The sequence below is a fragment of the Electrona antarctica genome, assembly GCF_951216825.1.
Source record: "Electrona antarctica genome assembly, chromosome: 15".
Lineage (NCBI taxonomy): Eukaryota > Metazoa > Chordata > Actinopteri > Myctophiformes > Myctophidae > Electrona > Electrona antarctica.
Window position 1 is genome coordinate 23,515,808 of NC_136796.1, and position 18,014 is coordinate 23,533,821.

The 18,014-nt window shown below is 42.5% G+C and overlaps 1 protein-coding gene across 1 annotated transcript in view; it reads left to right on the plus strand.

The window, feature by feature from the left end:
• enpp2l (ectonucleotide pyrophosphatase/phosphodiesterase 2-like) overlaps positions 1-18,014 on the plus strand; it is a gene marked incomplete at both ends in the record, with an annotated part of 57,421 nt that overhangs the window by 16,015 nt on the left and 23,392 nt on the right. Inside the window, 16 exons of the mRNA XM_079522018.1 lie at positions 5,070-5,175; positions 6,174-6,320; positions 6,476-6,601; positions 9,054-9,114; positions 9,904-10,001; positions 10,622-10,701; positions 11,040-11,159; positions 11,705-11,760; positions 13,021-13,086; positions 14,550-14,622; positions 14,734-14,842; positions 15,565-15,690; positions 16,096-16,127; positions 16,647-16,774; positions 17,237-17,315; positions 17,729-17,816. Of these exons, the coding sequence (XP_079378144.1) occupies positions 5,070-5,175; positions 6,174-6,320; positions 6,476-6,601; positions 9,054-9,114; positions 9,904-10,001; positions 10,622-10,701; positions 11,040-11,159; positions 11,705-11,760; positions 13,021-13,086; positions 14,550-14,622; positions 14,734-14,842; positions 15,565-15,690; positions 16,096-16,127; positions 16,647-16,774; positions 17,237-17,315; positions 17,729-17,816 (1,495 nt within the window). The remainder of the gene's footprint in view (positions 1-5,069; positions 5,176-6,173; positions 6,321-6,475; positions 6,602-9,053; positions 9,115-9,903; positions 10,002-10,621; positions 10,702-11,039; positions 11,160-11,704; positions 11,761-13,020; positions 13,087-14,549; positions 14,623-14,733; positions 14,843-15,564; positions 15,691-16,095; positions 16,128-16,646; positions 16,775-17,236; positions 17,316-17,728; positions 17,817-18,014) is intronic.

The following is an 18,014-nucleotide window of genomic DNA, read 5'->3' on the forward strand; positions in this document are numbered from 1 at the left end:
CCGGGGGGTAGAGCTCTGATGAGTAGTGGAAATCCACAAGTTTATCGGGGAAAAAAAGTGTATCGACTAAAATGAAAACAAAAATGTCCATGAAAACCTTGAATGATACTGTAGCTTGACGTTCCTCTTTAGACAGAGTTGCAGAAGTCAGCCAGCTGGGTTTTTATGTTGTAGTATTTTGTGTTCCGATCTTTGTTTCTGCTGTGTTCGATCCTGTTGTGCAACAAGCAACACAGCAAAGGGAGACAGATGGGCTTGCTGGTCCAGTGTTTTCATAATCTTGGTTTTCATCCAGCAGTGACTTTTTCAGGGTCTAACGAAACTGTTGTTACAAGGAAAAGAGGGCTAAATGGAGTTCCAACTTCTAAGAGTTGATGAAGCAGAGTACTGCTATAACATAGACTAATTTGTTGAAGTGGGCAATTAAGCTTTATTACATAGTGGTGAGGGCATATTTAAATGTGGTAACACTTGCAGATAAGGTTCATGAACTAATGATTAACTAATGATTAACTAATACATTAGTTAAGCATAATCATGAGTTAATCATTACTTCATGAACCTTATCTGCAAGTGTTACCTTAAATGTTTTTAGGAACACCCAGACTTTCTTTTGGCAGGCACACACACACACACACACACACACACACACACACACACACACACACACACACACACACACACACATAGGCATACGAGTGGCACCAAAAGCACTTCCTGTGCAGTTTTGGACATAGCATTGGGTAACTGACTGCATGTTCTCTTTGCATTGTGACATCAGTAAACAGATCAGATTCAGGCCCACACGGCCTGCCCACACAGCCACATATGGGATTTAGGCTGGTTTCTGGGAAATTAGATGTAATCCTGGAAAGAGGATCAGATCATCCTCCTACATCATAGCATACCTATGGCTATGCATGCAGTGCACAATATAGTATTAGTGTAGAATTGTATGGTAAATTGTGGTAATTCATCCAGTAGTAGCCTGCATCTCTGACTCTCTCTCTCTCTCTCTCTCTCTCTCTCTCTCTCTCTCTCTCTCTCTGCTATCTACTATGTAATTCTGAGAGTGTAACGGTCCATTTGGTTCCATTTGTACACTCTCAGAGTTAAAGGTATATTCAGTGATTTCACTTAATTCAAATATCACTTATTTTTTTGTTTTGTTGTGAGTGTGCTGACCATATAAGGAGTTCCTCCCTGTCCGAGTAAAGCCACTAAAAGAAGCTCCTCTCCTCCTGTGATTCTTTTATCGGAGTCCATCCATAAGTGTTCCAGCTCTACTCCAGTCCTTTCCAGAGGCCCTAGTTCGCAATTTCAAGAGCCGAGTAAATCACTGCGGTAACGGAGGTCCGCGGGCTAATTACTAATTAGTGTACATTTGGGGGTCCTTGACATGAAAAGGTTTGGGAACCACTGCCTCTCTTGTGTAGGCCTATAATATAAGACTATTAAGTGAATGGTTGGACCGACCTTCACATAGTGATTCGTGAAACGCTGACAGTGAGTGTTGTAGCGTCACCCCGACCCCAAGCATTGTACCAGAGAGCACAGCTGTCAGCCTGTCACCATTAGTCCATCCCCGCTCCAGCCAGCGGCACAAGGCAAACAAGCGCAGAGAGAGAGAGAGAGAGTCAGAGAGAGGAGCCAACGGTGACAGGCAGATTGAGCAACAGAGAGAGAGAGTTGAACCCCCCACCCCCTGCGTAGAGAGAGAGAGGGAGAGGGAGAGTGTGTTGACCCCCTCTGCGTCCTTGCCATTGATTCGGACAGACAGACAGGCAGCGGCTAGGCTCGGCAGATTTATTACTGAGTGGGAATGCAAAAGGCGGATACTGCATAATTTGGAACATCATGCTTCTGGGATTTTTGGTACGGTAAGATCGCGGATGTGTTGTTTATTTTATTTGGGATATTTGTTTTTTTCATGCATTTGATTATGTTTTCGGCAACAATGACTATAGTTGCTCCTCGTCATTGCACTCTTGCAGAATTGATGCAGCCATATCGACCTACGAAGTGAGGTCGATATACATGTCTCAGAGACTTTAGTCTCAGAGACTTTAGTCTCTGAGAACTTTAGAAGTCTTTTTCGTTTTGACATTTCACAAGTTATTTTTTTTTAATCATGTATCAGGGCGTTTACATGCTTTACAATTGCTCTGGTGTTGTTTCTATAGCTCTGTGATGTTGACAACGTCAGCCAGCCGGTAGATAGATAGCCTACTATAGATGGCCTACTGTAGGCTATTGATGATGATGATGATGAATTGCCACTTGTGTCAACAGTGACAGCATGTTTACATGAAGGGGTGTAGGTAAACAAAGCTTTACAGTTAATGGTTAGCCCCTGGCCCTGTCCCCTTTAGGCCTACAAACTGCTCCCTCATGCCATTGACAGCCATATGTCTCTAATTATTTTTGGCACTAAATTACTGTATGATGATGATGATGAATTGCCACTTCTGTCAATATTGACAGATTGTTTACATGAAAGGGTGTAGATAAACAAAGCTCTACAGTTAATGGTTAGTCTCTAATTAGACTGTAGTGTACTGCTTTGCATGATTATTAATTATGATCATTATCAGAGAGAAATAGTGTAACATCATGTAACACATTAGGCTCACAGTAGGCTGTCTTTACCCATAATGATGTCATAGCCTGGTGTGTCCCTGAGTCCCATATTCCTCTTTTGTGAGGTTATTATTAGTATTACCTGCATGGTGTTATTGAATCAAGTACCATAACTAATATAGTTTCAGTTAGAATCAAATTGAATTATTGTGTGGGTCCAGGTCCAATAACTATATGGGTTTGTTGTACAACCAGCTTCATGGGTTTTGCCCCATCATGTTTACTTTACCAAAATGTGGAACGCCCTACCAACAGTCATTAAGACATGTGAATCCCTTGACTCCTTCAAAACCGCTCTCAAAGGGCACCTACGGACGGCTGCAATTCGAAACTGGCCCCCGTAAAGACTATATAGTAGTGTCTATCTGTACGTCTCTAAATGTTTTGATGAATTGAACATGGTGGACCCTCTTGTAAACAAGTGTAATGCTTAATTGGGTCGTCCACTCACAGTTAACAGTCTTTGTATTGAGTTTGTGCTTGAAATGTACTGTAATTCTGCAAACTGTTAATAAATATTTCAATCAATCAATCAATCAATCAATCAAAAACTTCTTTACAAATGGTATGCCTTGCCTTGTATGTAAAGCACTTTGAATTGCCTTTTTATGTTTGCAATGTGGTATACAAATACATTTCCCTTGCCTTTCCCTTTAATCCTTGTCACCTACGGATATCCCCAGCATGCGAGCAGTTTGTTGTCAAGTCTTTCTTCCCCGGAATCCAAATGACCCTGGCCTGAGCTGAGTCAGGCTGATAAAAACAAGCTTACTATTCACATTTTGGTGGGTTATTTACAATACGCAGTTTTTCAGTGCAACAATCTGTGAGTCGCAGGGTTTTGCTCAAGGACACTTAGACGGAATGCATGTGGAATGATCTAAATGATCTAAATGATCTAAATCTCTTCTTGCAGTAACCGTGTAATAGCCAATTGTTTGCCAGCCTGTTAACCTTGAGTGACTGTCTTTGGTGTTATCAAGGTCTATGCTTTGTGTGTCTACTTAGTACAATCAAATCCTATTGATGCTGTAGCTGCTACAGCATCTTGAACCCAGAAAGTTTCAGTTGCTACAGTGTAGCAACGTAAACTTTCTGGGTTCAACTTAAGTCCACTGTGGTGCATCCGTCTTTGTCGAGCGTCTATCTGCGAACACAATTGCCCCGTGTTTGGGGAGCTAAGCTGGGCGGGGAGGATGATATTTTAGTGAAACAGTCACTGACTCTTGAGAAACATAAAAAAAAATGATATATATATATATATATATATTTGTGTCTAGCCATCATATTTGCTGGTCAGATTAGTCTGACTCAATTATTCTCATTCAACACCAACATTTAGCTGTATCTTCCTAAGGGAAGACTGCTAGATTCACGGTTATATCATCCTTAAGAAAGGGCGAGAAAAAGAATACTGGCACGTATATTGAATACTGTATGTATATGTATGTATGGTAACCACATTTTCATGAACAATTATCTGTGTTGACACCCAATCCCAAAACAGTTGTATTGGTGAAGTTGTGCAATAGTAGTAGTCAGATGCTGTAGAATTCCCAAAAACTGGTAAGAAGGGCATCAAGATTAAGATCTTGATAAGACATCATGCATTTCAGCGGGGGGGGGGGGGGGGGGGGGGTTACGATAACAATTACAAAAATACCTGTTATCGGTGTGAGTGAAGCTTTGTTTTTGCTCGTTGCGTGTTTGTGGGGTCAGGTTGGCTTGGGCTTTGTGCTCTTTGCAGAGTATGGAGAGTCTTAAAAGCCCTGCCAGTCACCCCTAGGCTGTGTGCTGCTCCCTAAACCCAACCAGACCAAAGTTGTTTGAACTTAGAGTTCACTCAGCACTTTCACTACCAGGGGGTTACCACTTGAACCTTATGCTGGACATGTTGCAGTTGGCGAATATTCAGCAAAAATAACAAATTTTTCAAGCTTGCAACACGTCACCGCTTGTAGATCAACTATTTTCATAGTGCAATTTGGTGCAAAGAAATTAAGGGGTCAAGCCAGGATCCAACAAAGTATATGGATTTTATAGGAATGCGGAATTATATATATATATAAAAATCAAATTTTTAAACTCAACTTGTACTCCATAGTTTTTGATGATTCAGACTTGAGAGTTGCTGTTTCCGTTTGGCAACGTGTCTGTGTTGCACCCTCTATGTGTTTTTGTCTATTGTTTTACTTTTAGTATTTTTATTTGTTACTGAGTGTACAACCATTTGGTTCAAGGCAGTTGTTTCTCTATAAATAAAGTGGATGGATATGAATATTCTTTGTTTGTAAAATGATTGGAATGGATGTTGGATGGAGTGAACGGAGATGACACAACTCTTCCCATCTCTATCTGGAGTATTCTGCACCACAGACCATGGAGCAGCAGGCTAATTAAAATGGCCATTAATACTGTGTTGTCCTCAGGTAGTGGTGGTGTTGTCCTGCCTGTTAGGTAGTGACTTCAGCAGAGCATATGTCTTCCAAGCCAGCCGACCTGGAGAAGGAGACATCCCACCGTCACCATCCAAGTGTAAGACAGCCATTGATGTGGATTACTGCTTTATGAATCAATGGTTTAATTTAACTGAATTTCTTTGACCTGGTTGTTTTCAAATATTGGTGAATATCACCTAATCCCCTGTTATCTTTACTTTTACCGTAATTTATAGTGTAAAGCCCTTGCCTTGCTTTTCACACCTGATTTTCTTTATTAAACCATAGCAAAAGACACCAGTACAAAAATCATGAACGGAAAGATTGTAGCATTATGATCTATCATCTGACCTTTATCCACGGAGTAGTTAACCCCTGTTTTCTTTTGTTTTTCGCATTCCTAAGCCAATAATCTGATGCATTCATGCAGTCTCCAGTAGGAGACTCAAATGCAGGTCAATTGCCACCGATCATCAAATAATTTCCTAAGGCATGCGACAAAAACAAAAAGATCTACATGAATTCGAGGCTTCATGGGGTGTGCAATTGATAGAAAATAAGTAATTCATTATTATTAAAAAGGCTATGTTCAGACTGTCAGCCCAAATCAAATTTGTCTGTCCACATTGGAATCAGATTGGTTTTGATCAAGTCTGAAAAGCCAAAAAGGACATGGAAACACAATTGTGTATATCAGATTTAAACCATGTGGCTTGAAATTCGACTCAAATCTGACTTGTCTTGTGTCTCGGTCTACTATGGACACAAATTCAAACTCAAAACCAGTATAAAAATTATAATAATAATTTCACCCACTTCCTTACACCTGTAAACCTGTGTGAGGGGACAATAAAGATGATGATCCTGACAGCGTACTTGACAACATGTGACAACATGTTCAGCGACAAGCCAAGCATCACAGCACTGAGCAACCAATACCGTATATACTGACCTATATATCTTGACGGTGTCTGAATACACAAACCAGTTCTGATTGCTTGCAAATCACAGAATGGACAGTCGTTCCAAAAGATCGTATTTGACTTGCCTGCGGTCTGAACAAAGCCATAGTTCATTTCCTCTCCACCCCACCAGCTATCAACTTGAGTCCAGTAGGCACCTGTACGGGGAGGTGTTTTGAACTGGAGGAGGCTGACTCTTCCATTTCGTGCAGATGTGACAACCTGTGTAAGACCTACTACAGCTGCTGTGCTGACTTTGACGAGCTCTGCCTCAAAACAGGTCGGTTTATGTCTGCTTCAATGTTTCTTTTCTACCTGCTATTACTACTACTATACTACTACACTCTGACTGTGGCCTCCTGTTATTCTGTTACACCCACTTTATTTGGCCCAGTGTGTTGACTGATAACCTGTGGTCCTCTTCCGCTGTGTCAGCGGGGGGGTTTGAGTGCAGTGAGGCCCGCTGCGGGGAGGAGCGGAACGGCAACCATGCCTGTCACTGCTCAGAAGACTGCCTGGAAAGAGGCGACTGCTGCACCAACTACAAGTCACTGTGCAAAGGTAGGCCCTCATTTATCAATTGAGTGTAAAATCTGCCTCAAATTCGAGTGTAGGTTTTGGAGTACACTCACGTCGGCATGACATTTATGAAGTGATCGCAAACAGCTGATCCATCCTTAATTTCATTCCTAGAGTAGCAGTGATAAATGTGACGGCTGAAATCAATCCTATAAAATCAAGCCTCGCCCTCGTTTTTACATTAACAACTGCAATACGACCAAACAATGTATGGAAACCATAGTTACATGATGGAAAAAGCCAATAAAAAAGTTTCGGCTGACCGCCTCACCCCCCCTCTCATACACACACACAGTGACACACAGACGCACGCACGCACACACAACTTGCAAGCCCAACTGGTGTGTTGTATCTTAAATAAATAAAGAACGAATACCTGCATGAATTAAATAATAGCTGTAGGCCTACCCTACACGGTTTCCCTCTCGCCTCGCTTGTCTGGCTGTCATGTCCACGCACGCACGCACCAAGGCTACATGACACATCACAGTTGCATATCGCCATGAATGGAATACGTTTGTAGGCTAGGCCTACTATATTAATTTTACCCATTCGTGCGCAGTGCACGTTAACTTAAAACAGTCATGTAGCAACTGTCACTGTGTGTTGTTAGTTGTAGCCTATATTAAATTATTAAAGTCTTTATTCATTTAATATACAACAAGATATACAACAAGATAGTGAACGAAAACCTGAACCTGTGATTTGTGAACCATGAATTAAATAACTATAGCGCACACACACGCTGCTGTTTTGCAAATAGATGCATCTCCTCCTGTCCTGTCTGTCTCTATACTGTGGTCCGTCCGTGACAACGTGACCATGCACGTTTATGACAGTCTATTTAGATTGCCTAGTCGCTGCAGTGGCTGGGCTGTCAACTGTCAATTATATGAATGTGCAGCCTAAACCTTAACATAGCCTCATGTGGCACTGGCACTGGTGGTGGTGGGCTGGCTGGTTTAGCTTATGCGGTCCCCACTTGCACGGCACATTTGGCATTCGAGCGACGCGTCAGGTTTATCCTTAAACGAGGATGAGATTGCACATACCGTGACTCCAGAAAGACCTGATCGGCCTGCTGTAGATTAGGCTACAGTAGTCTACCCATGTTGGGAGACTGTCACTTGACTCTCCGCAGCTGCAGCCAGCAGTTCACTCTGCACTACTCTCCAACGTCCCGTCATGATTCCAGCACAAGCAGCACAAATCCTCGCGCTCATGCAAAACACTGTTTAAATGGCATAAGCATCTAACTTGCAACATTGTTTTTAATTGCGTGATTTTACTATTGCTTGTACACTTACAATATCCTACCAATTTCATATGACATGCCTTTACAAAATATATGTTTTTCACATGTATTTTTAGTTATACATTTTAAGAGTGAAAACATATGTTTAGATGCCTGTGACAGCCTGTCAGCATTTCAGACAATGCTGCTCCGCTTGTGTACGACAGAAAAACAGGTGAGAACAAAGCCTACGACCAGCTCAGTGGCCTTGTGTTTAGAGTGTCCGCCCTGTGACTGGGAGGTTGGGGTTCAATCCCCGCCGGGTCATACCAAAGACTCTAAAAATGGGACCCAGTGCCTCCCTGCTTGACACTCAGCATCAAGGGTTGGATTGGGGGTAAGTCCCTGCGACATACTAGCGTCATGTCCAGGGGGTGTACTTGTACATCAAGCTGCCTCACGCTACAGAAACAGGAGATAGGCTCTTACCCTATGGGCCTCATGGCTCGGCAAGGCTACTTACTTTTTACAAAGCCTACGACAGCTCCAAAAATCACCTGACGTGATTGTTGTCCTGGCTCACATTCAAGTTCAAGGTTTTGCGGAAATAATAAATGCCGAAATGCGGTGATTCCGGTGTACACCCATATTTGGGCGTCCACCGCGTTGATAAATGAGGGCCGTAGTCTAGATAAAGCTGAATATATATGACTGCGTTGCATTGCAATAAGGCTAATATATGTACCAATATAGTAAGTAAAGTGAATTAACCTCTTAAACCCTGTGACTGAGGTCCCCCAGGGGTCTATACTTGGCCCTCTCGTGAGACTAGGACACTATAGGGTTCATGTGGTTAAAGGAAAAAAGAAAATCACTATAGGAGTAAAAAGCACAACAAAGCACACTACAATGGGATCAGATGGATAGATAGATAGACAGAAAGGTATGCCCAGTCACGGGACACTGTATGACATCAAAGTCTATGTGGTAAGCACCTTAACCACTCGGCAATCGGCGCCCCCAGTATATAGACTTTAGTCCCAGCTAGGAGAAAGGGAAAAATTAAAATGAGGCAAGATTGAGACTATGTTCTATGACTATGTGCTCTGAAGACACATTCTCAATTGCTGTACCGTCAATGGGGTGCAGCTAGGTGTAACTTTCTACGGTGTTTTCTCTACCATCTCTATTCGGCGTCAGGTGACAGTTCATGGTTGCAGGGAGACTGTGAGGAGATCAAGAGTGCTGAATGCCCTGCAGGGTGAGTTTAAATGCACGCCCTTCAACTACATTTACTTCACACACTTTATGAGTACATGTTGGATGGTTGGACCAATACCATGCATTTAGTGTGACCTTTTCTGCCGACCTGGAACCTTTGTGTACACACACCACCAAGGGAGCTGCTCAGAGGGCAACAAGTAGACGACTGTGGTTGAGCTGTACGTGTGGCAGCTTCCATGTGTGAACGTGTGAGTGTGATGATGATGATGCAAGGCCATCGGTGTGTAGAGTTGAGTGTGTGTGCTCGGTCAACTTTCCCTGGTAAGCATTCCCTGGGTACATTAAAAGTCAAAACATGAGCCGCTTTCAGACGTGCACTGTATTATGAAGGTTTTCCAGAGTTCAAACTGAGGGGCTGTATGTATGAGGCTGTATGTATGAGCGCAACATTCTGGATCAATGGAAAGTATTAAAGCGCTGTTTTCTTCATTTCCTGAAAAAACATTTTGGAGTTAGGTCGTTTCTCCCCGACATCAGAGATACTATAGTAATACATTTGAATAATAATAAATAATATTAATCATCGGAAATTGACATTCTCCTGTTGCATGTTACATGTGTGAACGGCCAACAGTGTCCTGACCTGATTCCCTGGACATTTTCCAGGCATTTATATATGATAAAGTGGCTATACTGTTGAAATTTGGTCCACTGGTGAAGAATAACTATGAAAGCATATCTGGCATTCTAGTGTATTCTTTAACATGTTTTCACAGGAATGCAAGCGGGTGTATTTGTGAATTTGTTCTCATTGTCCTTTTACCAGATTTATCCGCCCTCCCCTCATCATGCTGTCAGTGGATGGGTTCAGAAACGGCTACCTGAAGAAAGGCAAATCTGTCATTCCTAACATAATGAAACTCAGTGAGTCCTCCTATTACATCCTAATTCACTGTTATTAATGTATACTGTGTATATATAGTATTACAAGTATAGGCATTGTAATTGTCGCATGTCCAGGACTCCCAATTCCAACACAGAAACCACTATGCAAAAAATATGTTTGGTCCACGACACAAGCATGCATCTAAATGCAGCAAATAGTTGTGAGAATAACAGAAATATTTCAAGCATCACCTACATGAGTGGTACAAAGTATATTAACTGTCACAGAAAATATGACATCTGACATGGAATCACCTCAATCCGGCATTAAGTCAACGTGACGTAGCATGACTCTTTAAGCCAGAGCACGCAAGAGGCCAGAGACGCAGACACAGACAAACATTCTATTGAAGGCATATTAGCCAAGAAACCTCGAAACATCGAAAGGCAATTATCTATCTATGCCACTCATATCGACCGAATTGTCAATACTTATGTTTACATGTGCCGTACCTGTTTGGTTGAAAATAATTTAGATGAAGAGGTTGAAGTTGTAACTCAAATTAAAATAAATGTGTATCATAATCTTAGGTGAACTGCTTTCAGTTAAATTAACATAAATCTTGTGCCTGAGAATAACATACTTTCTCTACGTGTAGGATCATGTGGCACATCGTCACCATACATGCGGCCGGTCTATCCTACCAAGACCTTCCCCAACCTGTACACACTAGCCACAGTAAGTCATCCTGTCTGAAATTGTTATTTAAAATTCAATTACCGGTACATAAGTTGTAATTTGTTGTAATTGCGACCGTAGGTCCCAGATTACTATGAAAACCTGGAAAACCTGTCAGTCCGTTGTTCCGCCCGTCACGCCACCATATATGGCCGGCCGCCATCAGTCCGTTGATACACACACTTTGATACACACGGTTGCAAGCTCAACTCATACAGCGCATAGGAGAATTGCATGACATACTGCACTCGTCTGACTACAAGCTTTACTACAAATACATACAGTACATTCAACTACAAGAACCAGTAACCTCTCTGTTTGCTGTACTGTTTGTGTAGGGTCTTTACCCAGAGTCTCACGGTATAGTGGGAAACACCATGTACGACCCAGTGTTTGATGCCACATTCACCCTGAGAGGCAGAGAGAAACTGAAGCACCGCTGGTGGTACGGACAGCCTGTGAGTATTTCCATTAAGCGTGTAACAGTAAACTAATCACATCATATATCGTGATTATGATAATATAGGAAATGGGTGAACTGAATCATGACAGATGAACTGAATCATGATGTGATGAATTGCACTATTAAAATAAGAAAGTGCCTCTTGATTATTCGATGAATCGAAAAAGTGATACATAGAATACTATCTCTAAGAAAATAATTGAACATTGCAGCCCTAATTTCCATGTAATGCACTGGTGTGTGACTTAATAATCGCTGGTTTGAAGCCCATAATTGGCTGGCAAACTGCACAGTAAGTGGGAGAGGTTGATGGTTCCTTGGGCAAGGCATGGATCCCCAGTTAGCAAATGTGGGGATCCATGAACTGAATGAGTAAACCAAGCAAGCAAGCCCTCTAACCCCCCTCCCTCAACTACTACAGCCGAAGTAGTACACCCCAAAGCATAACACAGGAATGCATAGTGGCAGAATATTTGTCGTTGAAAACACAATTGTATTTTTATTTTGTATTTAAATCTTGTCCATTTCTATTTGCTTTAGATCTGGATCACAGCAGAGAAACAAGGAGTGAAAGCAGGCACCTTCTTCTGGCCTATGTAAGTCAGAAACGGAATAGTTCCCCTTCTATGTGTGTGTGTTTTAAAATACTATATTTGTGCATGCATAGATCTGTGATTGTGAATATTGTAATATTGTGGTGGCACAATGTCCTGAATGGCCATAGACAGTACACATACCTATTCCACATGCTACAAAGAGAGAGACTACTGCAGTGCTAACACACTTCGAAAGTCCTAATTGTAGGGATGCACATGCAGATTAGGCACACATGCGGAAACAACGGTCGGACATGCGGTCGAACATGCGCTGCTCCCGTGCTTGCGGTTAGGTTTAGGTTAGGGTTTGAGGTAGGTTGTCGGTCTAATGATAGTCGGACCAATAGTATGTCTAAACTAAAGCATGTACTCCTAATTGTATGCTTAGTTCCAAACCTGAATAATTGTATTGTACCATGTACTGGATTTTACAATTATGGGAAATAATTCTGTTCCAGTGTGAACACAACAGCATACCGTAGTACAGTACAGGGATAAAAATACAAACACAGTAGAGATGAACTGGCAAAGAATATTGCATGACCTAACAAGCACGAGGGCGACAGGGGCGGCCAAACACATACGCGCGCGCACGCACACACACACACACACACACACACACACACACACACACACACACACACACACACACACACACACACACACACACACACACACACACACACACACACACACACACACACACACGCACACACACACACACAATTAAACAACAGTGGCTATTGAGGGCTCAAAGCATAGCAGCCGAAGCGCCATGTTGTTTGTTTAGTGAGCTGTGGTGATTTGCATACCCTCGTGTCAACCACAGCTGTCATCTTGTTGTAATAAGCAATACATATATAAATAAAAATCCCTGGATCTCTAAAAATGTCTCTGGATCTCAGCTGTTGGTTGGATAATGGATATACTATACAGGTTTAATTTAATACAGCAAAGATGACTATATTCATTTAATAAATGCAACGATGTCCGAACTACAATAAAGATGAAGGTGCTATCCAGTGCGCACCGTGCAAATAACTTTTCATTGACATTGTCAACCAGATGTCAATTATTAACATACTCACACTGTTCTATTCATTAAGATAAGTCCTGGATTGTAGCATAATGTGCTACATAATAGTTGGGAAGAGTAATATACAACCATTCAGCAGTCCAGTTTTAGAACTATCCCTAGTTTCAGTTAGTGGATCTCAATAAACCAACACACCAGGCTGTTAACTCTCTTTCTGTTGCTAGGGTGATTCCCTTGGAGAGGAGGATTTTGACCATTCTCCACTGGCTCCATCTTCCCGACGACGAGAGGTACGACCCCAGGGTTTTGTTCAACAGTCAAGGACGGTCATTTCGGACAAATTATAAAGTTCTTCCACTGAGTCTTGTTCAAGTCAAGCTCAAAACACTATTTGTGCATTGAATGGTACTGTAGACTAGAGTATGACACTGCTCAATCTGAGGGAACCGGCTGATTGAGGTTGGCTCTGTTCTGAGCCTTTATGCAGGCTGAAGGTTTTGTTTTGTTCAATAGGCTGTTGTAAGTGATGGTATCTGACTTGTGTGTATTTAGAAAAGTGTCAGTCAGACTCAATACTGATAAAATTTGAAAGTTTGTAGAGTTTATGGTCAGCAAAGAGACCACCAGCTGTTTCTGTGACCCTTGTCTTTTGTTAACCAAAATGTCATTGGAACACAACAGGAAGGGGTAGTGTGGTTGTACAAAGATCAAACCCTCCCATTGGACAATGGCCAAGGGCTTTTATTCAGAACAAAACGAAAGCAAAAAAAAAAAACTTGTCGATACAAAGTAATACAGGCTCCTGCTGGGGAGCTACTGACGGCCATAACTGAAAGGCCGGCCCCTAACTAGGCCAGACTACTATTCGGTTACCGGTCAGAACGTAAACACTGCTTCAAAAATGTGCTGCCTCCCAGCTCTGCCCTTCTGTGCTGGCGAGGGGTCTCCCAAACTCTCTGGCTGACACGAACCAACTAAGGGTAACAAATGGACGCTATTATTGTTCTGTACCTCTGGAGCTCAGCTATGTTCACACTGGCACCCCAAATCAGAGTTCTGGCCTAGTATCCAGAATTCAGGTTGGAATCTGATTGGTTTTATCAAGTCTGAACAGTAAAAACCCACATGGAAAACTGATTTCTGCAAAACAGATTTGAACCTTGTTCAAGTCTGAACAGTAAAAACCCACATGGAAAACTGATTTCTGCAAAACAGATTTGAACCTTGTTCTAAAACCAACCTGACTACAATCTGGATATAGAGGATTCGGACAGCCAGTCTGAACAAGGCCGATGTGCACAGGGAAATTGGACCCATCTGACCATTTCGGATGCTGGGTTAAGTGGCCAGGTGCGTAGGAAGCACTGACTTGACTTCACTTTATTCCCCGATGAGCAGTAGCCTGGCGAATAAGCCAGACCGAATCAGCCGTTGGCAAAAAAGAATTGCCTGCCGGCGGATTACGGTCTGGAGAGGCTCAATTGTACGCCCATTTCCTACACCAGAGAACTGGTGTGGCCAATCGGGACACGGTATGCAATATGGGCGGGCTTTGGTACAGTGACGTTCAATGCTTGAGACCTTTGACTGAGAGTAGCTCTGACCAATTGAGAAAATGTTTGAACCCGCCCCCCGGGAAACAAGATCCATACACAGCATCTCCAGACTCAAATACCACACGACAGTGTGATTTGAGTCTGGCTTATTAGCCAGGCTAGATGAGCAGTAATTTTTTTCACGTTTCCCTCTCCAGGCCTTACGTTTATGCTGTCCACTCAGAACAGCCTGATACGTTTGGACATCGACTGGGACCATTCAGCAATGAGGTAGGTTTGTGTTTGTGGGTGCGTGTGTGCATATGCCATAGACTTTAAGAGAGTTGGTCAGCAGCAGTTGGCTCACGTGTACGTATGTGTATGTTGCTGTCCTTGTCCTAGCTGGATAACCCACTGAGGGAGATAGACAACGTCATTGGACAGCTGATGAACGGCCTGAAGCAGCTGAACCTCCATCGCTGTGTAAACGTCATCGTCGTTGGAGACCACGGTGGGGTTCCTACACAGCTGTTAAATCAGTTCTTCAACGTGTTTCAGGCCAAGGACCCCTGAGAGAGAGATGAAACAGGGACGGCCACAGACCATGTGAGCGGAGCGGGGGGAAATGCCGCTCCTCGCTCCAGGGGATGTTGTCGCGCTCGCTATCCGCTCATGTTGAACAACCCCCCCACCCTCCTGCTCCCCAGCAATCCCCCGCTCACCTTGATTTGCCCACCGGTCGCTCCACGCTCCGCTCAGAACGTCCACTCAGCAGTATTTTGCGAGTGTCCTTGCTCCAAGTTACGCTCCTACCTTTTTATAAACCGCTCCCCGCTACGTTAAAATTTGTCCCGCTCCACCCATCTTTTGCTCAGACACATGCTCTGGACGCCCACTACATTATTGTTATAAAATTGTGTTGCAAATACAGCCTTTTCATAGACTTGTTTGACAGCACTATCGTCAGTGTGTAAACAAATTCGTATTTTTTTTGTTAACACATGATCTTTGAATCTTTTCTATTAATATGTTGGATTCATGTTAATGTGTATTTGCACTTAAACACTCAATACTTTGTGAACTTGACCTTTGTGAGTGACCGTGGTTAACAAATTAACTGCTCGTGACGGAACATTCCGCCAATTAGAATCCAACCGGCAACTGCTTCTGGCGGAATATATATTATTATTATTATATTATTATTATTATATATATTTTTGTTGTGTCTCCCAGGCATGGAGGAGGCAGGCTGTGACATGACTCAGTTCCTCAGCAGCTATCCGCTCAACCTGGACGAGATCAAGCTGTTCCCTGGGTCCCTGGGCCGGATACGACCGCAGGACCCCAGCTCAACCACATGTAAGCCTGCTGCGGTGGCATCTGTTTGTGGACGCACAGTCAGCATCTGATGCTCTGCTGACACTTTGATTTGAACTATATATTTACACAGTAAAAGTCCTCAGTGTTTCTATGTTTATATGCTTTAAGAGCTAAATGTGACAGGGTTTCACACTGTGCAGTAGGCAGATTGTCGGCTCAAAATTTGTAAAACAAAACAATGTAGCAGCGTCTCTTGAACATCCTTCCTCTTGAATAAGTAGTGTTGGTACAGCTTATGGGTATCATTTCAAATCTGCCAGAGAGCAGGCCTTGGTGCTATTTTTGCTGACTGCAGTAATTTTAAATGCTGACTATTTTCTATCAGCTATCAGCACAATTCTCACAATAATATTAATAACATAATATTATGTTTCCCTTTTCTAGATGACCCAAAAATAGTGGTTGCCAACCTTACTGTAAGTTTGCAATATAAACATGAATGCGTGTGCAGACTGTACACACACACACACACACACACACACACACACACACACACACACACACACACACACACACACACACACACACACACACACACACACACACACACACACACACACACACACACACACACACACACACAGTGTACCGTAGTAATGGGGACAGTGCGTTTGAGAAATGCTAACTAGAAGCCGCATTGTGAATAGCAGTGATGCAGAAAAGCTTGCCAAAAAATATTTTTGGCAAGCAATGCCATCGTATGACATATAGGCCCTACAGGCAAACATAGACACACACACTGTACTTACTACTTACATTACATGCGCACAATGTTGTACAGTTTTGTTTGGTCAGAGAGTGTGTGTGTGTGTGTGTGTGTGTGTGTGTGTGTGTGTGTGTGTGTGTGTGTGTGTGTGTGTGTGTGTGTGTGTGTGTGTGTGTGTGACTGCGTGGCCAGCTCATTTACCCCCTACTGTCTGCTGCTGTCGCTTCAGTGTAAGTTGCCGACGCAGCACTTCAAGCCGTATCTGAAACAGCACCTGCCCAAGAGGCTCCACTACGCCAACAACCGCAGGATCGAGGATGTGCACCTGCTCATGGACAGGAAGTGGCACATCGCCAAGTAATTTGTGCTATTTACATACATTTTCATTCCCTTACATACATGAATTATGAACTGGACTGACGTAGCACAGCTACGTCAGCCAATGAGAAAACCAGGACTAGACTACTAGAGGACTAGCTTGCACATCGATGATACTAGATGATAGACTCAGCTTGCTATTGCATAGCAGCTGGTAAAAAGTGGTACCAATTTGTGAAAATATCAGTAGGTCATTCATTTACGAAAAAACACAAAGTTAGAATGTGGCGATAAGAGTGTTATGCCCGACAGCAACGACAAGGAGCATTTGGTCATTTGAGGCTTCACATCCTTTTGAGCAGTGCCCTGTTACACACTGATACCAATCTGCCTTGCTCATGTGTACCTCAACATCAGTTAAGTGGTTCATAGAAGTGTTTGTTTTGTATAGTATAAGCCCATACCATGTAAGAAATAAGTAATGTATTTGATCTGTTTCAGAATAATGCCAGAGAAGAGGAGAACAGGGTGTGGTTTCTCTGGTGACCACGGGTTTGATAACAAGATCAACAGCATGAAGGTATTCTATTATTTTCTGTTCTCTATTCTATTCTATTTCAAACTCCAAAATGTTCATTTTTCAGAAAATGAAAAAGTTACATTTATCAGTAAATGAAGAAAACCTAGTTTGAAAACAAAGCAATACAGCCTCATTAAAGTTGGTGTTGTGACTTTATATTTTGCCATTTACTTGCATGAGAGGGGGAGAGTTAGCTAGGGAGTTAGCTGTTTTAATTTAGGAGTTAAGAGGTTTTGCCAGAAGCGCTACTTTTCATTGTTTCAATATTTTCGAAACAACACACAGACATAAAGGGTGTTCAATATTACTGATTTCTGGGGAAAGAATTGAGTTAGGTGGTTAGGCGGACAGTATATACTGTGTATAATCTTAATTAGTTATTCATGACATGTCTTTACCTTTCCCTCACGCAGACAATCTTCATGGGCCATGGGCCATCCTTCAAGTTCCAGAATCAAGTACCAGCCTTTGAAAACATAGAATTATACAACGTCATGTGTGGTGAGTATGTTCAAAATGACTGAGCTTCTGTCTTTTCCTCTAATGCTCAAGTCACGGAGTCACCCACGTTGTATTTCTGCTTCTGATATCCTCCCTCTGGCCGTTAATGTTTTATGGCCGGTGGGGGATATGTTTTTATCTCTGCTTCTGGTCAGACTGAATTAAATACTTGCATTTCCTTTTGGGAAATGTACACTA